Source organism: Stenella coeruleoalba (genome assembly GCF_951394435.1).
Source record: "Stenella coeruleoalba genome assembly, chromosome: 15".
NCBI lineage: Eukaryota > Metazoa > Chordata > Mammalia > Artiodactyla > Delphinidae > Stenella > Stenella coeruleoalba.
In genome coordinates this window covers 81,323,150-81,348,176 of record NC_137161.1, presented here as the reverse complement: position 1 = coordinate 81,348,176, position 25,027 = coordinate 81,323,150, and the positions used below count along the sequence as shown (strand labels likewise).

The window sequence follows — 25,027 nt, the reverse complement described above, 5'->3', positions numbered from 1 at the left end:
GGAGAGATGACATGCTCCAAGGTACACTGAAATCTCTACCTAACCCCATAAAAATTTTCAAAAATATATCTGTGTGGTAAAAAATAAAATAAAATAATGTAAAATAACCTCACCCCTGTTGGAATGGCTATCAGCAAGAAGACGAGAAATAACAAGTGTTGGCAAGGACATGGAGAAAACGGAACCCTTGTGCACTGATGAGAATGCAAATTGGTGCAGTCATTATAGAAAAGAGTAGAGAGGTTCCTCAAAAAATTAAAAATAGATCTACCAGGGAATTCCCTGGCAGTCCAGTGGTTAAGACTTGGTGCTTTCACTGCCGTGGGCCTGGATTCGATCCCTGGTCAGGAAGCTAAGATCCCACAAGCTTCGTGGCGTGGCCAAAGAAATAAAATTAAAAAAAAAAAAAATAGAACTACCATATGATCCAACAATCCCACTTCTGGAGATTTGTCCAAAAGAAATAAAAACACTGGGCTTCCCTGGTGGCGCAGTGGTTAGTAATCCGCCTGCCAGTGCGGGGGCCATGGGTTCGAGCCCTGGTCCGGGAAGATCCTATGCCGTGGAGCAACTAAGCCCATGTGCCACAACTACTGAGCCTGCGCTCTAGGGCCCGCGAGCCACAATTACTGAGGCCGCGCGCCTAGAGCTCATGCTCAGCAACAAGGGAAGCCACCGCAATGAGGAGCCCGTGCACCGCAAGAAGAGTAGTAGCCCCCACTCGCCCAACTAGAGAAAGCCCATGTGCAGCAATGAAGACCCAATGCAGCCAAAAATAAATAAATAAATTGCAGCATTATTTACAATAGCCAAGACATGGAAGCAACCTAAGTGTGTCCATTGATGGATGAATGGATAATGAAAATGTGTATATATTATTCAGTCATAAAAAAGATGGAAATCCTGACATTTGCAACAACATGGGTGGACCTTGAGGACATTATGCTAAGTGAAATGTCAGACAAATACTGTATGATCTCACCTATATGTGAAATTAAAAAACACCAAACTCATAGATACAGAAAACAGATTGGTGGTTGCCAGAGGCAGAGGGGTAGGGGGTGGGCAAACTGAGTGAAGGGGGTCCAAAGGCACAAACTTCAAGTTATAAAATAAGTCCTGGGGATACAATGTACAGCATGGTGCCTGTAGTTAATAATACTGTATTGTATATTTGAAAAAGAAAATAACAGCTAAAATGAATAAAGTGGGAGGAATCACTACCTGAAGTTAGGGCTTACTTCAGTAATCAAGGCAGTGGGGTATTGGCAAGGGACAGACATATAGATCTATGGAACAGAATAGAGAACTCAGAATTAGATCCAACTGATTTTTTGTTTTAAAGAGAAAAGTGAATATATGATCCAACTTTTTAAAATTTTATTTTATTTTATTTTATTTATTTATTTATGGCTGTGTTGGGTCTTCGTTTCTGTGCGAGGGCTTCCTCTAGTTGCGGTGAGCGGGGGCCACTCTTCATCGTGGTGCACGGGTCTCTCACTGTCGCAGTCTCTCTTGTTGCGGAGCACAAGCTCGAGATGCACAGGCTCAGTAGTTGTGGCTCACGGGCCTAGTTGCTCCACGGCATGTGGGATCTTCCCAGACCAGGGCTCGAACCCGTGTCTCCTGCATTGGTAGGCAGATTCCCAACCACTGCGCCACCAGGGAAGACCCGATCCAACTGATTTTTGACAAAGGGGTGAAAGGAATTCAGTGGAGAAAGGATGACCTTTTCAAAAAATGGTGCTGGAGCAGTTGCACATCCATAAGCAAAAAAATGAACTTTGCCCTAAACCTCACACCTTATACAAAAATTAACTCAAAATGTATCACAGACTTCAATACAAAACTATAAAATATAGGGAAAAAAACAGATGAAAATCTTCAGAACCTAGACCTAGGGGAAGAGTTCTTAGACTTGATACCAAAGGCACAGTCCATAAAAGGAAAACTTGATAAATTGGACCTCATCAAAATTAAAATTTTTTACTTTGTGGAAGACCCTGCTAAGAGGATGAAATGGCAGCTACAGACTGGGAGAATATATTTGCAAATAACATCTCCAACAAAGTACATATATATATATATATATATATATATATATATAAAGAATATTTTTTTAAACTCTCAACACTGTAAAAAACAAACAATCCAATCAGAAAATGGGCAAAACACATGAACAGACATTTCACTAAAGAGGCTATATGGGGACTTCCCTGGCGGTCCAGTGGTTAAGACTCCACGCTTCCACTGCACAGGTTCAATCCCTGGTCGGGGAACTAAGATCCTGCATGCTGCGTGCCACAGCCCCCCCCCCCCAAAAAAAGAGGCTAAACGGATGGTAATTATTTGAACATAAATGAAAAGATGTTCAACAGCATTAGCCACTAGGAAAATGAAAATTAAAAGCAGAATGAGATATCACTATACACCTGTCGGAATGGCTAAAATTAAAAATAGTGATAAGAGCAAATGCTGGTAAGGATGTGGAGTAACTGGATTACTCACACAGTGCTGATGGGAATGTAAAATGAAACAGCCACTCTGGAAAAGAGTATGCCAGTTTCTTTTTCTTCTTTTTTATAAATGTATTTATTTATTTTTGGCCGCGTTGGGTCTTCGTTGCTGTGTGCAGGCTTTCTCTAGTTGCGGTGAGTGGGCTTCTCATTGCAATGGCTTCCCTTGTGGCGGAGCATGGGCTCTAGGCACGCGGGCTTCAGTAGTTGTGGCACGCGGGTTCAGTAGTTGTGGCTCGTGGACTCTAGAGCACAGGCTCAGCAGTTGTGGCACACATGCTCAGTTGCTCCGCGGCATGTGGGATCTTCCCTGGCCAGGGCTCGAACCCGTGTCCCCTGCACTGGCAGGCGGATTCTTAACCATTGCACCACCAGGGAAGTGCCTGGCAGTTTCTAACAAAATGAAACACACACTTAACTTGTGACCCAGCAATTGCACACTTGTGCATGAAATGAAAACTTACACAAAAATCTGCATACAAATGTTCGCAGCAGCTTTATTTGGAAGAGCTCCCAACTGGAAAAACCCAAATGTCTTTCATTGGCTGGTTAAACAAACTGTGGAACAACTATACCATGGAATACTAGTCAGCAATAAAAAAGAACGTGTTATTGATACAGGCACAACTTGGACGAATCTCAAGGGAATTATGTTGCATGAAAAAAAGCCAATCCCCAAAGGCTATGTACTACAGGATTCCATTTATATTATATTCTTGAAATGACAAAATTATACAGAGGGAGAACAGGTTAGTAGTTGCCAAAGGTTAGGGAGGGGAGAGGGAAAGATATGGCTAAGGATATAAGAGGGCAGCACAAGATAATCCCTTGATGGAACTGAACTGGTGGTGGTGGTCACAGGAATCTACATGTCATAAAATTACACGGAACTAAATACACACACACACATACACAAATAAGTACATGTAAAATGGGTGCAATCTGGGTAAGGTCAGTGGAGTGCATTAATGTCAATTTCCTGGCGGTGACATTGTACTGCAGTTACGCAAGATGCTATCACTGAGTAACGTCCGGATGAAGGGTATACAAGAGCTCTATTATTTCTGACGATTGCATATGAATCCACGTTATTTCTAAATAAAAGTTAAAAAAAAGAAAACAGAGGACTATGTTAAAATATTTGCAACTCATATCATAAAGGGCTGATGCCGCTCACATTTAAAGAGTTTCTCGACAAAGAAATAATAACAAAACTAAACATGTATACAGCACATAATATGTAGCAAGTACTGTTCTAAGTTTTTTCAATGCATTCATTCATTAAATTCTCACATCATTCCCATATCATCTCCATTTTATAGGTGGGGTGACTAAGGCACAGAGAGGTTAAGCACCTTGCCCAAGGCCACAGAGCTAGTAAGTGGTAGCGCCAGGATTCAAAACCCAGCAGTCTGGCTCCAGAATGCAAACTCTTAAACTCTGTGGGTCTCTAGAAAAGACTAGCAAAATTGTCAGAGCATAGAAACGGTAAAAGAAAAACAACTGGGTCTTACAGGAGAGGAGAGAAATCCAGAGAAGGGTGGTGCGGACCTCCCTGCACCCTGGGAACCAATCTTCTTAAGGGCCCCATCTGCCCCAGCTTGGGCAAGCCCAGCCCATGTCACACCTCATTACACAAGGCACAGACTCCTCCTTCAACACAAAAAGACCAATCCCCGCCTTCCAAAACCTGCCCCTCTGCAGCCACCTGCTCCAGGAGGAACTGAGGGAAAGGGAGACTGGCAGGCCAGGACTCAGCTTTAGCAGGGAGACAGACACAGCATCCCAGGTGAGCTGGGAGACAGGTGTGGGGCAGGTAGGCTCAGCTTTTGAAACAAAGAGGACAGAAAAGGGAAGAAAAGAGCCCCTCCCTTGGAGGTCTTACCAGCCAGTCTACCCTGTCCCCGCAGACTGACCCAGTGAGCAGATAGGCAGCTCCAGTAAGGAGTAGACAGCGCTGGCAAATTGGACAGCAATGACCCAGGGGACAAAGGACTCAGCATGAGGCCACCACCAGAAACACCTGCTCCCAGGCCTGCAGCCCTCCTGGCCCCTTGGAAGAGCTCCAGCCCTCTGAATCCCAAAGGTGCTCCCCTCTCATCCCCCTCCTCCCTCAAGTCCTGGAGGACCATGTGCCTATTTGGGGGGGAGGGGGTAGACAAAGGAAGCTAGCCCTACAACAGTCCTAGAGACTAATATCTCATTTGACAGGTGACATCTTCCCTTAGGTAGAGGGTAGAGAATGCCATCCCTGCCATCCTACAACCTTTTCCTCTAATTAATTGCAGTCCTGCCACTCCTGAGAGGAAAACAGGAACAAGTTAAAATATTACAGAGACCCACAAGTGCACACAGGCACATCCATGTGTGTACTTCCAGCTGTACACACACCCTGCCTGCGTGTCTGAGGCCAAGACCTTCATGCCTTTGCCCAGCCCACAGTGGGGCTCAGGACTCGCTCTCCTCCCCCAGGGCTCAAATACGAACGTGGATGACGCTGAAGAGGAGGGAAGGACAGGGGTAGAAAGATGATCCAGTGTCCAGGGCTGGGACTTTGTCTCTGGGTTCAAAGGCTTAAACCAAGAATATTTTACCCTGGGTCAACTCTCTCTGTGGCAGCTTTGAACTGTTAGCAAGCAGAGCTGAGGGAGCTAAAGGCACCATGTGTCCCCAACACTGAAAAGCATGCAGTGGATAAAGGGAGCACAGGACCCGACTGGAACCCCCTGGAAGCTGGCTGGGGACAGATCAACCAGCCGTTTCAACCCATCATTTTATCTGAAGAGCTTGAGGTCCAAAGAAGGAGAGGGATTCACCAGAGTCCCACAGCAAAGTGGCAGCAGTACTGAGACCAGGACCAGGATCTCCTGACTCTCTCTCAAGTACTCTTCCTGTTACTCACGGCACATGCCATTCTTTGTCACTTCCAAAACTGGCGTTCCCTCCACCAGAGGGCTGTTTGGAAAGTGCTTCCCACACACTAGGTGAAGGTTTACTTTCTGGTTCATTCAGCACTGTTTTAGGCCACGGAGATAATAATCATAAACAATAGATCATAACCATTAGCATCATAATAGCACATAACATTTACTGAGCCCTTATGGTGTGCCAGTCATCACCTCCCTGACCCTCATGACAGACCTATGACACCAATACTACTACCATGCCCCACTTCACAAACGAGGAAACCGAGGCTCAGGGAGGTTAACCAATTTACCCAAGATTACACATCAAGGAAGTGTTCGCTTAAACCACTTCCCATGCTCTTAACTACTGCATTCCACTGCTGCCACCCAAGTATACTGGTAAACAAATCAATATGATAATTTCAGATACTGTTAAGTACTATGAAAAAATAAAACATGGTGAGAGATAGAGGATGACCTTGACAGTGGCTCTCTCCCAATCTGTAGGTCCGGTGGTCAGGGCAAGAGTCCACAAAGACATAGCGACGTCTGTACAGAATCCAGAGGGGCAAGGAGCCCACCATGACAAGATCTGAGAGAAGGGCATTTTAAACAAAGGGGACAGTTTGGGTTTTGTTCCAAGGGTGATGGAAAGCCATTGGAAGGTTTAAACAAGGCAGTGACATGTTTTGCTGTGTGATGAATAGATTGTAGAGGGATCCCAGGGAAAAAGAAGAGATCTGACATTTTCAGGAAATCTGATGATGAAGGGGTGGAGGGGAGATGAGGCAGGACTGAGAATAGAGCAGGGGCATCCGGGACCAGCACTCTCCTTTGCTCCCCACACTTCCAGGGGCCCCCGCCCCATTAGGATGGGTGGGATTTGAAAATCAAGACCCCTGGTTCCAGCTGGGCCCACCTATAGCCCTACCACCTCTGCCTCATGGAGTCCAGCAGCCTTGGGGGAGGGGAAGTGCTTGGGGTCTGATGGGGACAGGAGGGCAAGGTGTCCAAGGCGAGCTTTTTTTTTTTAATTAACATCTTTATTGGAGTATAATTGCTTTACAATGGTGTGTTAGTTTCTGCTGTATAACAAAGTGAATCAGCTATACATATACATATATCCCCATATCTCCTCCCTCTTGCATCACCCTCCCACCCTCCCTATCCCACCCCCTAGGTGGACATAAGGCACCGAGCTGCCAAGGCGAGATTTTTTTTTCTTTTGGCTGTGCCACGTGGCATGCGGGATCTTAGTTTCCCAACCAGCAGTTCTGCGCCCCCAGCAATGGAAACTCGGATTCTTAACCACTGGACCACCAGGGAAGTCCCTTTTTTTTCTTTTTTGTCTTTTTCTTTTCTTTTGGCCAAGGTGGGATTTCTGCTTAAAACTCTCATCAGGGGACTTCCCTGGTGGCACAGTGGTTAAGAATCCGTCTGCCACTGCAGAGGACACAGGTTCGAGCCCTGGTCCAGGAATTTCCCACATGCTGTGGAGCAACCCATGTGGCACAACTACTGAGCCCGCATGCCACAACTACTGAAACCCTTGCGCCTAGAGCCCATGCTCCGTAACAAGAAAAGCCACCACAATGAGAAGCCCGCGCACTGCGACTAAGAGTGGTCTCCCCTCTCTGCAACTAGAGAAAGCCCACGTGCAGCAACGAAGACCCAGCGCCGCCAAAAAAAAAAAAAGACTCATCAGGACGAAGATTTCCCCAGGGGTCACACTGTCCCCCCACTGCTCTCTACCAGGAAAGGGCTGGGTGGGTAAGAATCCCACCCCCCACACAAATCTCCACCCCAGGAGATCCTATATGCTATAATAATCCTATAATTCTATATTCCTATATAATTCTATATTCCTATATAATCCTATATTCCCCCCAGTTGGGAATATCGTCCTCACGTCCCAACACGGGCCTTCTCCAGGGCTCTGGACTAGATTACTTGGGATGGGGAGGAAGGAGGCTGCCTGGGTGCACTGGGACATCTAGGAAAAGCAAGTTCTATGGACTTTCTCCCTCCGTCCCATCCCTTTCTCTCCCATGAGTTTATGAGTTTCCTGCCCCCGCTTGGCCAAGCCCAGACAGGACTCCATCATGTCTGGGGAGGGAGAGACGGTGGGAGGTGCCAGCAGCTCCCGTGGCTGCTGGCTGAACTCACCTTCCTTTCCTCCCCTTGCCTCCTAACGACGCTGAAGAAGCCAGAGAAAAATGGGAGGTGTATTCCTTCCCACAAGCCCACAGCCTCAAGCCCATTGGCTCCTGGGCCTGTAGCTACTTGCAAGGCTATTTACTAGTGACCCTCAGGGGCGCCCAGCCTTCCTACCCTCCTCTCACTGAAATTTCCTATTAGGTCCCCAGTAGGAAGAGGAGCATATCTCTAAGGATTTGGAGGGGCTGGTTCTGGACCTTAGACAGTGAGGCACTACTCCAAAACCCTGGGACCCATTAGTCCTCCAGGCTTCCTGGGACAGACCCACCATGGCCTGTTCGGCCCCAGAACAGTTCCTGGCACACAATGGAGATGTGGTGAATAATTGGTGATTGAAAGCCCCAGAATTGAGCCACTGTGTATTAGAATGTTTTGAGGGCCTGACTGGCTTCAGGCTAAGCTCAGAACTGATTCCTGGAGAAGCCACCACATTCATGTATTGAACACCTGCTGTGTAACATGTATGTAACATGTCCTGTGTGAGCTAGACATTCGTTGGATGAATGAAAGCTGCACGACCTTAAACATGACCTTTCTGTCCCTCAGTTTTCCTCTCTAAAACATGGAAGTGATAATACTTCATCATAAAGCCACTGTGAGAATTACAGTACTTAGAACAAGACATAAAAATAGTCACAGTAGGTGTTTAATAAGTGGTGGGTGGTATGACGAGGGCTGTAAATGTTGGGGTGCGGTGCACAGCTAACAGGCTCAGGGTAGCAGAGCTGTAGGGCATCGGGCACGGCAGCCGGGGGCTGCTCCGGACTTCTGGGAAAGGCCACTCAAATTCCCAGCAATGGTGTCCAACTTTGCCAGAGCTGCGGGGGGTGGGGTTGGGGGCCAGGAGGAGAGTTTGCTGACTTTTCTAGTGAACTGGGCGCTTCCAGCAAACCATCCCTGCTGCTCACCGGCTCCCAGCTTTGCTCACGCCTCCTGCTCACACCTAATTTCTCGGTGAGCAAGACCCAGTAGCACAGCCGTCCCTCCCCCGCTCCCAGGGCCTCTGCTGCCCCCTAGGCTCGGGCGCGGCTGCCAGCCCTTGCACCTTCCCCCACCTCCAAGCCCTGTGAATTCTGACATCCCCGAATTTTATCGTCTCGTGAAATATCCCTGCTTTTCCTTGGGGAGCCACCTCTGCGCCCTCGCGTGGCCCGGCAAGACGGCAGGCTAAGGCGGAGAGGGGACTTGAGGCTCCACGGTCTCCTCTCGTGTTGCCCCCGCCCCCCAACCTCGCACCAGATCGCCACGGTCTCCAGCCTCTGCTCCCGCGGCGCCAGGCAGACACCCTCCCGCGCTCTCCGACCGCCGACACCGCTGGCCCCCGGCCCGGGGCCTTTGCGCCCGGCGGCCCAGCCTCACCGCCGGGAACCCTGGGAGCTGTAGTTTTCGGCCGCCCTCGGCAGGGGCGGGGCCCACAGAGCCTGAGGCGTGTGCGCGTCCGCCAAGTGAGGGACCCTGACCCTCGCCATGGCCGGGCCCAAGAGCGGCAGAGAGGCAGGGCAGTGGACCAGCTGAGGAGGCGGAATTTCCAGCGAGGTCTCGTTCTCCGTAGGGCCCTGGACAAGTCCCGTAACATCAGCAATAGTCTGTCTTGTAGGATTTCCAGCGAGAGCCCAGGCTCAGCACCTGGTACCCAGCATGTCCTCAATGAACCGGTGCCTCTGAGACTATCGTTACTGGCCCGGCACAGTTGCCAAAGGCAATTCAGCCCCTAAAAGTGTGTGTGGGGCTGCCCGCCACCCCGACCCCCGTTACTCCCACACATATTTGGGCCAGCGCCCCAGGTGCCCCTCCCTATCCCACCCAAGTTCCCCTCAGTGCCTCGGGCCATCCACAAACACACTCTACCTCTACTCAGAAATTTCCGATATTTATTTCCCAACATTTTGATAATTTTTTACAAATTGAATAAAAGGAATGAAGGAGAGTACGTGGGCCCCCAGGCCAGGCCTTGGGGTCCCGATGAGAGGTGACGGTTTGAAAACTTCTCCTCACCCACAACTCCTGGCCTGCTGCCCTAACCTCTCCTATCAACCTTACCTAAGAGTGAGGTGGGGGCTTTCTGAGGATGTGGGGTTCCCCCCTAGAGGGGACTCTGGGAATCCTGTCTCAAGCCCTGAACTGGGTCAGGTTGGGGACAGATGTGGGCCCGGATGTGGCGCCGTCGCTGCCTCTCCTGCCTGCGGGCCAGCCGCTGCAGTCGTTTCCGAACGGCCCACAGCACCAGGTACACTTCCTGCAGCATCTCAGTCCCTCTCGACTCCAAAGGGGACCCGGTCTTCATTTGGGAGGTGACTGAGGTAGAACTCACAGATGACTGTGAAAGAGAGAAGATGAGCACAGATGAACAGCTTGGTCTAGGGGGAAACCACTGGTGGAACCACCTGCAGATAAACGGCAAAGGCTTGTCTAATTCCACCTGCCCTGTCAAGCCTCAGCTTGGGCAACGCCTCCTCCAGGAAGCCTTCTCGGCCTGTCTCTACTCTGGTGTTCACCCTGTCACACCACATTTTATGCACTATTTGTTCTGCGGACTCATCTGTTTTCAATACCACCATGCAAGCTCCTGGAAGACAGGGACCATGTCCGACCCACCTTTGAGTCCCCACTAGGGTTCCATGGAGAGTGCATTAAAATGAAGGCCAGAATGACACCCCCAACTCTGTCTCCAACCCAAAGCTCTCGCCTGACCTCCAGGCCTGTATATCCCACTGCCTCCTAGGCGTCTCCCTGCAGATGTCCCTCTGACACTTCAACTCATCCTGTCCCAACGCCCTAAAGTCGTTACTTTCTCCCCTAAGTCGGCTCTCCTTCCAGTGAATGGCTCCAGCCTGTTTTCATGTCTGTCTCTCCCTCGCTCCTCACCGTCATGCAATCAACCACGTGGGACAACAATTCTACCTCTTAAATATCACTCCAATCCATTAACTTGTTCTACCTGATGCCTCTCTCCCGGCCCAGAATATTTTATTTTATTTTATTTTATTTTTGACCACACCGCGCGGCTTGTGGGATCTCAGTTCCCCGACCAGGGAGTAAACCTGGGCCTCGGCAGTGAGAGCGCCAAGTCCTAACCACTGAACTGCCAAGGAATTCCCCAGGTGAACTTTCAAAAATTATTATTAATGCAGTAATACCTAATTCAAAACCAAAATAAATTGACTTGGTAGTAACCTAGACACTTCCCTTTTTAAATTAAAATTTTGACTGAGATAATTGTAGGTTCACATGCACTTGTGAGAAATAATACTTATACTCTTTACCTATTTTCCCCCTATAGTAAAATCTTTCAAAACTCTAGTAGTATCGTAGAATACTGACATCAATACAATCCACTGATCTGAATTTATTCATATTTCTCCAGTTTTACTTGTATTCGTGTGTGTGTGTGTGTGTGTGTGTGTTGAATTCTTCCCAATTTTACATGATACGTGCAGGTTCATGAATTCAACTACCATAGTCAAGATACAGGAGATTTCCATTGTCGCAAGGATCCCTCATGTTGCCCTTTTATAACCAACCCATCTCCCCCGCCTCTCCCTCCATGCGCAGCCCCTGGCAACCACTAAACCACTAACTGGATCCCCACTTCTCTAATTTGGTTATTTCTGCAATGGTATATAGTATAAATGGAATCATACGATATATAATCTTTTGGGATTGGTTGTTTTCACGCAGCATGATTCCCTTGAGATCCATCCAAGTTGTTGCATATATCAATAGTTTGTTCCTTTTTATGGCTGAGCAGTATCATTCCATGATATATCACAGTTTAACCACTCACCCATTGAAGGACATTTGGGTTGGTTTGGGCTCTTATGAATAAAGCTGCTATGAATGTTCACGTACAGACTTTTGTGTGAACATAAAATTTCATTTACCTGGGATAAATGTCCAGGAGTACAATCACTAGGCCATATGATAACTGCATGTTTAGTTTTAGAAGAACTGACCACACTGTTTTTCCAGAGGGGCCACACCATTTTACATTCCCACCAGCGTGAATGAGTCATGGGGGATAGGAGGGGGGTGCTGCTGGGGACAAGGGGGACAACGTGCTGACCTTCCAGCTGCACATCTGCCAGCCAGACTGCAGGGCGGAGACCATGAGCGTGGAGACAGATTTGACGGCAGTCCGGGGCAGCTGCAACAGCGATCTCGGCCCATGGCCCGCCTCCACCGCAGCCCCGTCCGTGGTGGTCTTGGCCAACACGCAGGGGTCAGCCGCCTTGGAGGACACATCCATCTTGGAGACCTTAGCCTCCTTGGGGGACTCAACCAACTTGAAAGTCTCAGACACCTTGGAAGTCTTCTCCTTCAACTCATTCTCCTTCAACTCCTTCTCCTTCTCCTTCAACTCCTTCAACTCCAACTCCTTCTCCTTCAACTCATTTTTCTTGGAGTCAGTGAATTCTGCGATGGTTGACTTAGCTTTGTGTTTCCAGAAGAAGACCTAAGAACCGAGACAGGGAGAGGACAGACAAAAGTGAGGGGCAGAGCAAGAGACAACAGTCAGAACAGAAGGCCCAGAGGAGAAGGGGCCTCCTCCCCAGCTGTCCTGTCCCTCACCACCTCCCTCTCCATCTTGTTTGGCCACAGGTGGCCAGGAGAGGAGGGAGGCGAGGTGAGGAAGTGCAGGTTTCTGTGACCTAGAGGTCATTGACCAGCACTTCCCACCCCAGCAGGGCAAGAGGAAGGGGCGATCTCTGAAACTCACCGAGTGACTAATCTTGCGCCAAATCCGTCGGAAGAACCTCAGGACCACGGCCATTTCTTCCGATACACAAGCCCCAAGCAGGGGGCAGAACCGGCATTCAGTTCAGTGGGGAGGACAGGCTGCAGGCCAGTGGCCGCCACCTAAGGGGTCTCTGGGGAGCCTCTAGCACAGCAGTGAAGAAAGAAATAGAGAATCCAGGAGGAAAACTCCCCCCGGTGACTCATCCTAGGCCCTTCCTCCCCTCCCTGGGACAGGGAGAGGAGTCAAAGTTGATGAGAACCCAGAGGGAGGGAGGGTTCTAGCCCATTGTGAGAGCCTGCCTGGCCCTGACCCCAACCCCCGAGACCCTTCCAGGATCCCCGGAGCCAATCCCTGCACCCTTGGCCCTCCTTCCCCGGAATCCAAGGAAGGAAAACTAACATTTACTGAGCACCTGGTACTCCTTGGGCATTTCCCATGTCTGATGTCACGTAACCCTCCCAGTTGCCCTTCAGGGAGGTATTATTGTCAGCACCATTTTACCCAGGAGGAAGCTGCGATTCAGAAAAACCAAAGAAGCTGCCCAAGTCATAAACCTAGGGAGCCACAGGGCGGGGAGTACAAACCAGGTCTGCCTCCAGGATCCCACTCTCAGCAGGTCCCCCCTAGTGGGGCCGGGGTTCTCCTCAAGTGGAGGCTGCCGCTTTCCCCGCTTCCCCACTAGATGGGGTCCGTCTCCCTACCTGCCTCTTCCGCCTGGGCCGGAGCCGAGGCTGTCGGGGAGGGGCCTGCTCACCCACAGGGCCCCATCCTCAGCCAGCTGGGGGTGGAGGCCACGGAGGCCAGCCAGGCCTGGCGAGGGCACCGTGTGCCCGGGGAGCCTGGCCCACACCCAGGGTTGAGACAAGGGGCCCATTCAGGGCCCCCCGCCCCACCCCCAAGCAGCCACCCAGATCCAGCCCGCAGAGGGGACACGCTGGGAAGCCGGGGGGTGGATCCTGCACAATCACCAAAGGCTCCATTGTTCTCCTGTCCCCCACCAGCACGTGTGCCGACGCCCCCCACCCACCCACCCCCACCTCGCCTCGCCTGCCCCTTCCCAGGACCCAGGCCGCTGGCTCCCTTTTCCTTCCGCATCTCCACTCTGAGCCACATTAAACCTCCGCAGTCTGGACAAGATCTCCAGGGGAGCCCACAGCCTCAAGTTGCTCTCCCACAGGTGGAAACTGTTGGTGCAGGTCCCGCATCTGGACACAAGCAACGAGATGCCAACCTCCAGATTCAAGTTTCTTCGGATTTTTTAATTATAATTATTATTTTAATAACAACCTGAATCCCAGAACTTCCAGATACTTTCCGTACTCCCTCCCCTGGGCAGAGGAGAGGGGGCCACTCCAGGGAACAAGGTGGGGATGTCTGCCAGGCAGCCTCCAACACCCCCAAGCCATCTATTGCCGGGGCGGTCCCAGAACACTGACCCCTAGGGAGGGAGGAGGGGGGCTCCATCTAACACCCTGTCCTGATGCCCTCCCTCCTCCATCAAGGTCTAGGGATGCCCCAGCCCAGTCCCTGGGCACTATGGGGAGATCAAGGAAGGGCGGGGGACAGGCCACTTCTGAGCCTTCAACTCCCATCCCCGGGGATCAGGGGGCATTAAAGCTGCATAGGAAGAGGGGGCAGGCAGCTGGCTCAAGGCCTAGCAGCTGTGGCGGCCCCCAAAGGCACATTGTGAAGGAAGGGAGGCTCAGACTGAGGGCCCATTGGGCGCTGGGGGCCCCAGCCGCGGGACCCCCGAGGAAGGCAGCTGGGCCAGCTGCTCGGGGCTGGCCAAGGCACGCAGCAGTCCATTCTCCTGCTCCAGCGCGGCATTCCGCTCGGCCAGGTCCCGAATCTGCTCCTTCAGCACCTCCACCTCCTCCCGGACCGCAAACATGAGGTGGGACTTCACCAAGTCCTGGGGGTCCAGGGATAGGCAAAGCGTCAGGGGTCCCAGGCCACCCCAACCTCATCCCCTGCCCAGTGCCTTGAGGAGCCAGGTGTGGGAGAGCGTCCTGCTCCCAGATGATGGGGGACCACCGGGGAAGAAGTCAAACAGGGAAGGCGCAGGGGGTGGGGTATCGGGATGGGCACGGATGCCGGACAGAGGCAAGGTCAGGGCTCAAAGACGGAGACGGGGGCCAGGAGCAAGCTAGGAAGCAAGGTATGTCAAGGGTTCAGGAGGGGGCGAAGGACCCCAGGGAACCCAGCTGGGAGCAGGCCGAGGAGCAGAAGCCAGTATTCCCTAATAATGAGGACAGCAGGGATGGAGTACTGGGCCGGCCAACAGAGGCAGGGGCCTGGGCATCAGCACACGAGCCGGGACCTGCTGGGACCAAGATGGCTTCTCTTACCATGGCTTGTTCGATCTTGTTGTCAATGCCAACCAGGCTTCCGGAGCCACTGGAGAGACACAGGGAGATGAGAGGTAAGGAGGAGGAACAGGTGCCAAGCCAGGTGTCTGGACACCCCAGCCTGCTGCCTTCCAGGTGCTTCTCAGAGCAGCCTCTGGCCTCCTCCACAAGCCCCATTTGCTGCAGCCTCCCACCCACACCCCTGCCTGTACCTGTGACAGTAGAGAATCAGGGAGAGGAGAGTTTTGTCCATCCCCCGACGGGGTGAGGGCCGCTGCCCGGGCCCCCCCAGGCCCCGGTGCGGTGGGGGTCCAGATGCCCCTCGGATGGGGGATGCTCCCCGAGGGGAACAAGGAGAGGAGACACAGCCCCTCTTCCGGGGAGGCCCCGGAGCCATCCCCACCACTCGGGTCTCATACGAGGACACCAGGGACTTGACTGAGACCCCTGGCTGGGCCATCCCCAAGGGGAAAGGATCCTTGGGCCTCCCCAGAGGGAGAGCGCTGTATCATAAGGACTGCCTGGGGGGCTCAAAGCCCCCCCCGGGCAGAGCAGAGTCTGGCTGGTGCCAGGCAGGCAGAAAGGAGACAGCGCCTAGGGGGTGCTGGCCTGAAAGCTATATACCACTCCCCAGGGCAAAGCCTGGTTGCTATTGGCTCCTCAGGGACACGGGGACCCCCTCCCGCCGGCTCCATGGTGGGCGGGAATTCCCAGACACGGTCAGTGCCAGTGTCCCCTTCTCACCCTGGCACCAATCCCAGAGCGGAGGGGAGGGGGGCCGGCTGAGGACAGTCAGCTGGGGGGCCGAGTCGGGGGAGGGGCTGCGGGGCCAGAGGCCTGGGGCAGGGAAGGGTGTGAAGGGTGAGGGACAGCCTGGCCCCAGGAGGCCTCTTCCCACCTCTGACCCCATCCTGCCCCCTCTGGGCGAACACTGGCCTCCCTCCAAGCCTCAGCTGCTCTCAGCCGGGAGGTGAGAAAGGGAGTGAAGGCGATACGGTGGGGGGTGTTTCTGATATGCTTGTGGTCTTCCTTGGATTATGAACAGCTCCCTGAAACAAAGCCCACAGCAGGGATGACCCCTGGGGCCTAGCCAGAGAGTTCCCCTCCTCCCACAGTGAGGGTGAGGAGGAATGGGCAAGTTACCACGGCAACAGAAACAGAGCCTGAAACACGAGTACAGCCTATGGACCTGGGACCCGAGTCTGGTGTTTGGGATCCTGGAGGGAGTGAGGGCATAAGGAGAGGTGAGAAAGTGAGGCTGGAGGTGGGATACTGGGAATAAGTGCAGGCGCTCTGAAGAGTCCTGGGAACGGAAGACAAGGAGGGGAGAGCAGGTCTGGCTGCAGTTTATTAAGTGGCCACCAGAGGTCGACTCAGGCCTGGCTCAAGAGTCCCCAAGCCCAGGCTTTGGGTCCCAGAACCTGCACCGTCCTTTGCACCCTGTCCTTTCCTCCAAAGCTCCCTCTCCCCACCACTCAGGCCCCAGGTTCCTGCCTCACCCTGCGGCTCACCACCCACACCTGTCCAGCTTCTGCCTCAGCTGCCTCGGCCCCGGGGCCAGCCCTCCACCTATGCCTCCCAGTACCGCAGGATCACCAGTCCTGACCTCCAACCCCCCGTTTTGCCCCTCTCAGGGAAGGTGGCCCCAACATGCCGCCTCCCTCACCCTTGCGCTCCCTTGTCCAGCCCTCTCTCCTGGTTGTCAGTTCCAACTTGCTTTCCTGTGGGGGGAATTAGCGCTCAATCCAAGGTGACCCTTGGATGAGGCCCTGCAGCCAGGAAGGGAGCACGAGGGCACTGGGAATTTTCCATTTCCCATCCAAGCTCTGGGTGCAGAAGGCGCTGACAGGTGGAGTAACGAAGAGGGTGACCAGGCCTGAGAGAGCAGGACAGGATGAGGTGGGGGACGGAGACCTGGGACTCCTGGGGTTGGGGGGAGGAAACAAGTTTGAGAGCAGAGGGAGAAGAAACAAGTTTGAGAGCAGAGCGAGCCAGCCAGCTGCAGCGTCAAAGCAGTTTTCAAGCTATTTCAAACCGAGACACCTGGGTGGAGACTGGGCCACCACAGAACTCTCCCCCCAGCCACCGGTACACAGACACACAGAGACCAAAGAGGGGCAGATTCACAGGAATAGGAACACTGGCCTTGCTTGGCGAACACTCAGTAAAGATGCCAAGTAAGTTGTTCCTTCTTGCCAGAAATAAAGGAATAATACAACAGTAAACATTTGTCGGCTGACAGATGATTATCTCCTGTTTGACTAGCACTGGAGAGTTTCTGACTGCACTTTCCACTGGCACATTCTAACATTAACGCTTCAAGGGACCAGGACTCTGGCAACCCAAGCCCTCCCTTTGAGAACCCCTGAGAGAAGGTCTGCCTGGCGCTGTGCTGGGATCTCTGAGCAGGGTCAGGAGTGGGAAGTTTGGGGTTGACTGGACGGATCAGCCTTCACAAGCCCCCAAAGCAACTTTGTATGAGTCAGAATAAAATTTTCAAGACTTATTGCCATCTTCTCGAAAACTGTCATGACTTCAAGTGTCAACAGTGACTTCAAATGTGAGTGGCGCCCCCTGGAGTTGTGCAGAGCACGACATGCACACCTGGGGACTCTGGCCCTGCAGGACTCTTAGGTCCTGGGGCAAGGACAGCTGTAGAGGCTGGTCTTCCTATTTGAAGGTCAAATGAAACAGCTTCAAAATGAGGATCAGATGAAGAAACAGGACATCTGGGAGAGGTGGGGAGGTTCTGATGCCAGGGACAAGGGCCAGCCCTGCTCCCTCACCGTGTTTTGATGAGCCCCCAGGAGCCTGGCTGCCCCGTCTACACTCCCTCCTGGATCGGGGTGGGGGGGTTAGCGGGGGATGGCTCTTTGCCCAGATTGGGAGAGCTGTCCCTGCCTCTGTCCTGGAGAGAAAGGGCATCGCAGAGATGTTTGCTTCCTCCTCTTCTCTTGGGACACAGGCATTCCAGGAGGAGGGGAGAGAAAGTGGCTTTGGGGTCCGACCCAGGCTCCAACAGCAGTCCTGCCACTTACTAGCTGGTGACAGTGGGCAAGTTTCTAAAAACCCTCCTCCTCTCTGTTTCTTCATGTGGATAGTGGGGATCCTGGGGTTGCTCTTAAGAATTATGTGACATAAGAGGTAGCATCTGACCCCAAGGAAGCACTGGATAAACATACCTTTTCTTTCCTGAGTTCCTGGAATTCATTCCCCGTAATGCCTGGATCCCCCATGCTGGCCGTCTACCCACCTATGCAACCATTCCCTCATGCATCCATCCATCCACTTATTCAAGTACCTCCCAACTGCCAGGCCCTGTTGGGGGCATGAATTCACCATGTACCCTCTGTTCTCCCATCCCCAGATTTAGGATTGGTCAGGCATCCCCAACTCCCCATCTGGGATCCAGGCACTTAATACCCCAGTCCACTTTCCCTCTCAAAAGGGAGGTCCCATGCCACTCAGACCCTGTTCTGCCAGCTCCCGGCACACCAGAGAGGTGAGGTGGGGGCTACACGCCCCATTCCAGGGGGCCAAGGAGGTGGCCCAGCCCAAACACGGTGACCCAGCAGGGTGGAGCACGAGGGGTTGGGCCTGAGCCCCAGAGGCTTGGAGCTCAGCAGAGTAAAGTGGAGGCTGGGAGGCAGACCGGTCAGACTGGGGTGTTTGAGGGGGTGGGACAGAGGGAGGAGGGGAGGGAGGGGACAAGCCAAAAGAATAGAGTTCAGGAGGCTTCTAGAGGCAGAACTCTCTAAGAGAAAGCTGGAAGCTGGCCTCTCAAATCAACAGGGGTGGGGGAGGGACAGGGAGCCCTCCGTGCCAGGGAACCTCCCAAGTGGGAGGGGAGCGGGTGGGAAGCGCTGAGAATAGCAGCGATGGGGGCAGGTGACTCTCCCGGGCCTGGCCGACCTCACACCTCACACATTCCTTAGAGCAGGGAGCTCAGATGCGGCTCCCTGCCCAGCCCTGCTCTGTCCCTCATTCTCCAAGTACCTTCACCAGGCCCCTTGCCCTCCATCCCACCGGCCCCTATCCCCCCTTCTCTTTTCTCTCTGCCCCCCCCCAAGGCCTCAGTCCCTGACTGGAGAAGGGGGGGTGGGGGGCGGGGTCGCCACGTGACTGGAAGGCAGGAAGGAGAAACTCCGCTGAAATAAGTCCCCCACTTCCCACTAAGCCCCGCCCCCTAGTGCCTTCCAAACAGGAAGTCCCTCCCCCAGGCTTCGAACCGGAAGTCCCACTCCTCCCTCCAAAATAAAAGTGGCAACTCCCTGGCCCCTCTCCTGGGTTCGTATCAGTCCACAGCCAGAAGGGAGCAGCTAGGCCATCTGACTCGCTATTTTGTTCCTCCCCTTTCAGCTTGCTGACTTTGCTACGTTGAAACCTGGCCCTCAAAACAGGAAGTTCTGCCCACCGTGCCATGAACAGGACATTCTCCCCTGAAGGGCGAACCCCAGGAGATCCTGCTCTCCTGTGCCTTCCCTGTGACCGACAGCCAGCCTCTCCATGGCTTTGGCTTGGCCTTGGCCTCCGGGGAGTGCTTAGCCCCCATGGTGATCCTAGCACAGAGAACCGAACCTTAGGGACATGCTTTCTTGGTACCAGAGGTCCCAGGATCCTAAAGTAGTCTGCGTGGACCCTGCAGGAGTCCCATTCCCCTCGGCAGGGAGAGGGAGAACTGGGAGGAGACCGACTCCCTATTCTGGTCTCCTGAACATTTGCCAGTAAATTCTTCGGGTTGGCCAGATGATCGCTAAATCTGCAAGAGCTCTGGAATTTGACAACAATGACTCCCTTCAAACTCTAAAAAAGTCTACCATTTGACAGTCCTAAGCCAGGGAGTCCCACCCAGCTCTCTCCACAGGGAGGGGGTAGGTCTCAAATCAGCTTTGCCCAATGTGTTATGCCCAGGCCAGGCTTCTCAGTTTAAGGGGTCCTCCCCAAGTTCAAGTAGAGGGAAGGACACCTACCAGGCAGTTTCACTCAGCTTTCCCAGGTGCTGGGTGGGGAACCGGAGCCCACCTACCTATCGTCATCACTGTCCAGGTGGCCACTGATGGCCAGCATGGAGCGGGCGAAGCTGAGGCTCTGGGCAGCCGCTGTTCCAAAGGGGTCTGGAGACTTGTGAACCAGACTGGCATCGGGGAAGAAGTAGAGGGCCGGGGAGCTGGGGCGAGAGTCGAGTGGGGGCACCTGGAGACAGACAGGTGGGAACTGTCACATTGAGTGAGAGAAAGGATCCAGCCACCTTACAACTTGCCTAGTAGTGTTCCTCCCTCCCCAGCTCTCCCCACACACCCCCATCTTCTGAAGACAAGGGACCCAGGCGTCCTGCCCCCGCAGACCCTCTTATCCCCGGATCTGGGGAAGGAGGTACTAGAGACAAGGGAAACAGCATCCATCCTGAGGACTGGGTGAGTGGCTTCGAAAAAGTGGCTCATGGGGTATCAGAGAGGGGCTCTGGTCTGCACTCCAGTACCCTTCCACCACCTGAACTAGGACCCCTAATCAGAGGCCAGTCAGAGACTGTGCCTTCTGTTACCTTACTTCTTAAGGCGACTCAAATGTCACTTCCTCAGAGAGGCATTTCTCCATCCTGTGACTCGTGAATTCAACTGAACTGTTCTATTTTTTTATAGCCCCTAATATTATCTGAAATTAAAGTATTTTTGCCTCCCTGCTGCTGGAAGGTAAGCTCCACAGGGCAGAGCTTGTAGTTTGTTCAACAACCATTTGTAGAATGAATCCTCAGAAACTGGTCCTCCCCCTCCTCCCCCCTCCCCTACCCATTCTAGCCTCTTCTCTCAAACTTCTAGGGACTCAGGTGAAGTTCTGCTCCTGAGCTTGGCTCTTGGGGGTTGGGGACCGGAGCGGTTACAGAGATGGAGAGAGGCGGAGCCTGGGTGTGGACCCACACAGCCCAACAGGCGCTGGGGGTGGCTGCAAAAGGGCGGGGGCCACAGGAACAAGACGCCTCTGTGAGGCCCCAGGAGGCCCCAGCTTCTCGGAAAAAGCCAAGAACAGAGAGTCCAGGGTGGTTGGTGGGACAGAACAGAGGAAGGGGGCCCAGGTGGTGCCCCCCGCCCTCCTCCAGGCCCCTGTTAGAGGCAACCCCGGGGAGAAGAGGCATGGGGGAGTGTAGGAGGAAGACAAACTTTGGGGCAGGGAAACAGCGGCACAGAGGCAGGGGCATAAGAAGGAATCAGGACGTGGGGGAAGGAAAGGGAACTGGGGGCACAGAGGGGAGAGGGGCAGGGTCTGTGGGCCCAAGGGAAGCTCAGGCAGGGCTTAAGGATAGAGAGAGCTGAGGCTGGGGGCAAAGGGAGCTTGCTTTGGAAGAGTGTGTGCACAGGGACCAGTAAAGAAAACGCATCTTCTCCCCTGGGGTAGGAACTGAATGAAAGAACTCAAGAAAAGTGGGGGGTGGCATGAGAGACGTGAGTTTGAGACCAGGAGCGGGTGGGGGGAGCCGGTCCTGACAAGGCCCAGACACACAGTCTCAGGTTATTTTTATACTGTGGTTTGTGCCCAAGGCCAAGAAGGGGAAAAGTTCTCATCCTCACACTACCTGCCTTTCCTCCTGCATCCAACGTGTTATTTTCTCCTTCAGGACAGACACATGCAACACCCCTTGCTGCCCACCCCCCACCCCAAGGACCCAGGCATCCTGCCCCCCAGCCCAGACTTGTTCGTCTTTTGGAGGCAGGAAGCAGAATGAGCAAAGGATTTAACTCTTTCTCGGCGGCTCCCCACCTCTCTCCCACCGCATGGTGGCCACCCCCAGTGATTGATCCTGGAGAGACCCAGATGCAGGGAACTGAGACTGACAACTGGGAGTAGAAAAGACGAACCAGCCAACGTCCCGTCCTTGTAATGGGTTCCCTCACCCCCACCCAATTCTTCAATGTCTTGGGGAAGTTTGTTTTGGGACAAAGCTGGAGGTGGGGCTGGGTGGTGAGTGGAAAGAAGACCCCCCCACACACCCAACTGGAGATGGAACTGCAAAGGAGAAATTTACAGTGGAATGCCTACTTTTTGCCCTTCCCTCCCAACCCCAGCAGGCCCAACTACCCCAGCCCTGCCTGGGGCCTCCACCCTCAGTGCGTGAAGAAGTGAGACCAAGACAGAAGGTGAAGGCCAAAGTGAGGAAGTCACATCTCCATGATGGAGAGACAGGACTGGGCTACCTGGAGCTGGAGACTCGGGCCAAAGGCAACAAATGAAAAACCAAAGAGAAAGAAAGTGCAGAACGTGGGGAAGACGGAGCCTAAGAGAGAAAACAAGGGCCAAGTGAGAGAGCAGGAAGAAAAAAGACGGGGCTGTCTGATGTGACGGACAGGTGACAATGGAGCGGGGAGAGGTCAGTATGGAAGCAGAGGCCAAGGTCGAAATCGACAAGCACCACCCCTCAGGTGTCTCCCCCAACCCTGAACCCAGCTCTTACCTGCCCCATCTCCTCTGGAGCAACCAACTCCATCCTCAGCCGCAGAGCTCCATCCTTCGTACGCGACAGTGGAGGGGTCCCTGCTGTTGAGCCCCCTGCCTCCACTTCTACCCTCAAAGAGGGCAGGGGCGTGGCAGCCCGGGAAGTGCCCGCGCTATCCCCCGTCCCGGCCTCTGGGGGGCGCTGCTGGGGCGCGGAGGCTGACAGGGGGGTTGTCTCCAACTTGGCCTTGCCGGGCACTGCCAGCTGGCCCAGCCCCCCGGTGAAGGAGCGGGCCTGAGGTCCAGGGGAGGTGGGGGGCGGGCGGAGCCAGGAGGTGGGGCCCTGAGACAGGCCTGGCTGTGGGGTAGGGGTGGCCAGGCCTAAGCTGGCCAGCTCCAACCTGGAATCCAAAGACCTGCCCCCATTGCCCCCTGAGGCCCCTCGAATCCCTTCCAGGAGCCGGCCAAAGCTAGGGGGCTCCAGGTCTCTCTCGTAAACATCCACACATGTCCAACGGCCTCGGCGATAAGGCTCTCCCAGGCCTTGGGGCAGCTTCACCACCCGGAAACGGGAGGCGGGGGCCCCAGGCGGTGGGGAGCCATTCCGGGGGGTGCCCTTGCCCCCTGGCTCGGGGTTGGGCTCCTCGTTGGGCACGCGGGGCGGGGGCCCAGTGGGAGCCGGCAGGGCAGGGGGATCTGGACCCCCTGGGCTCCCCGGACCCTCGTAGTCCGTGGTGACGCTGGTGATTTGGAAACTACTCTTCTTCTTGCCCCCACTCATGGTCCCTGGGGCTCAGGACTGGGCCAAGGTGGGCAGGGGGGCGGTGGTGGCTCTTCGAGGGGCTCAGGCACCCCTGGAACAGGGGGGCCACATGGTGGGGACATCAGGGCCCCTGGGGATGTCTGGGTCCGACATGGCAGGAGGGCCTTACGGGAACTGGGGGTGCCTGGTTGGTGAAGGGAGAACAGGGTAGGGGAGGTGGCGGGAGCTGGGGGGGCAGGGGCAGGTTTTTCCTGCTGCTGTCGCTGCCACCGCCGAACTCCAGAGCTGAGTTTGCAAACTGTAGAGAGAGAGAGAGAGAGAGAGACAGAGAGAGAATGTGTGAGAAAGCAGTGGGCAGGCCACCTCCGGGGCTTCCTCTCTGGGGAGCGGAATGGGGGGAGGAAGGGGAAACCGCCAGAGACAAAGAGACAGAAATGACAGAGACCAGAGCAGAGGGGACAGATCCGGGCGGGCGCAGAGAGCAGGAAGAGGCGGCCCAGACCCAAAGTTGGGCATTTCTCGCTGGGATTCAAACTCACGGGACCCAAGTCGTCCCAAGAGCAAGGGCTCCAAGGCCTGGGTGAACAGGAGTGAAGCCGCTCCTCAGCCCGGCCAGGCCGCCGGGAGGCCTGTGCTGGGCCACCGAGGCCCCCTGCACCGCAGCTCCCCCATCCCTGAGGCAGGCCCTGCCCCGCCGCCCCGCCGCCCCGCCCAACCCAGAGCCCTACCTCTCGGCCGCGGCCACCGAGCTGGGCCGGGGGTCCCGGCCGCCTAAGATGTTGGGTTGTCCCTTCCCCGGGGCCTTGTGGCCCCAGCAGCTCGGGGGCGCAGGCGGCAATCAGAGGCTGGCCGGTCCTCTTCGGGGGCCGCACCTCGCCCCGAAAGGCATCTCCGCGGAAAGTTTGCTGTCCAGAAAAGAAGGAACCCCCGCCTCCTTGGCGGAGCCCAGGCGCGGCCGCCGAAGCCCCAAGGGTCTGCGGACCGATGCGGGAGGGGGCGCCTTAGCCCCCGACCCTGCAGGTGGAGCCGCCTCGGTGGTCGTCGCGGCGAGTGGCTCTCCCAAGTCTCCTTCCGCGTGGCACCGCTGGGTCTCCCTCCGCTCCTCTCGGTCTTTCTCTTTCGGGGCTGTTGACAACCCCCACGCCAGGAAGTCCTGCCTCCTCGGGCCTGCTGACTGCTCCTCTCCTCCTCCTCCTCCTCTTTCCCCTCTTCCTCCCCTTCCTCCGCCCTTTCTCGCTCCTGGGGCTCCCAGCCAGCTGGCCCGGGGCCAGGTCTGCCCCGGCCACTGCTGGTGCAGTTGCCGCTGCCGCTGCTGTTCCAGGGGCCCGGAACAGGATGCCTTAACCCCACACCTGCTGGGCCCCAGCCCAGCTCTTCCTCGGAGGGAGGGGCCGCGGAGGGCGGAGAGAAAGGGGAGGAGTTTGCGGGGAGGCCCGGGATTCCCTTACTTGTAGGCACTTGCTGCCATTGGCCTACGGACGCACGGAAGAGTGGGGAGGAACTTACCAGGATCCTGCTGGGTGCCTGCTACTCCGTGAGCGCCCAGTAAATTGTTCTGGTGCTGCTGCAGCTGTTATTGTCATATCGTCGCTGGTTTTCACAGCAACCGTACGAGGAAGATACTGTTTTTCTCCCCGGTCCTTATTTTTTCAAGTGGATCCTTATGACAATTTTCAAACATGCCCCAAACTAGAGAGAATGGTAAAATGAACCCCTAGGGACCCAGCAGGGGGTTTCAACAGTTGTCAACTCACAATTGAAACTCAATCTTGTTTCAATATCTTTTGTTGTAGTGTGCTGGAGTATTTGAATCAAACCCCAAACATCGTACTGTTCCTCTTGTTAGATGTGGAAATTGAGACCCAGGACGTTCAGAAAGGCTATCAGTGGTAGAGTAGGGACATTTCTCACACTCAGGTGTGTCCTTGTCTGGCTCCCTAGATCGGGATAGAGAAATGACAGAGACACATTCAGGAAGGTGCTGACTTGCATTTTCTCTCCAACCGCGGGTCACACACAGGCACCCGTACAGATGTGCCTGCCGAAGGAGGAACCTGGCTGGCCACAAGCCTGGACCCTTCCCCACACACCCACCTCTCACTCTTCCCACCTCT

At 54.4% G+C, this 25,027-nt stretch overlaps 1 protein-coding gene across 1 annotated transcript; it reads right to left on the bottom strand.

Moving 5' to 3' along the window:
- Nucleotides 1-9,438: 9,438 nt before the first annotated feature.
- Nucleotides 9,439-24,850, bottom strand: LOC307198531 (TSC22 domain family protein 4). The gene is made up of 9 exons (XM_079945490.1): nucleotides 23,642-24,850; nucleotides 22,170-23,211; nucleotides 19,752-19,918; nucleotides 14,726-14,774; nucleotides 14,086-14,289; nucleotides 13,083-13,155; nucleotides 12,357-12,412; nucleotides 11,703-12,092; nucleotides 9,439-9,956 (listed from the first exon to the last, which is right to left on the bottom strand). Exons 2-9 carry the CDS (start codon nucleotides 22,929-22,931, stop codon nucleotides 9,723-9,725), a joined length of 1,935 nt encoding a protein of 644 aa, XP_079801616.1. The 5' UTR covers nucleotides 22,932-23,211; nucleotides 23,642-24,850; the 3' UTR covers nucleotides 9,439-9,722.
- Between the last annotated feature and the right edge of the window lie 177 nt (nucleotides 24,851-25,027).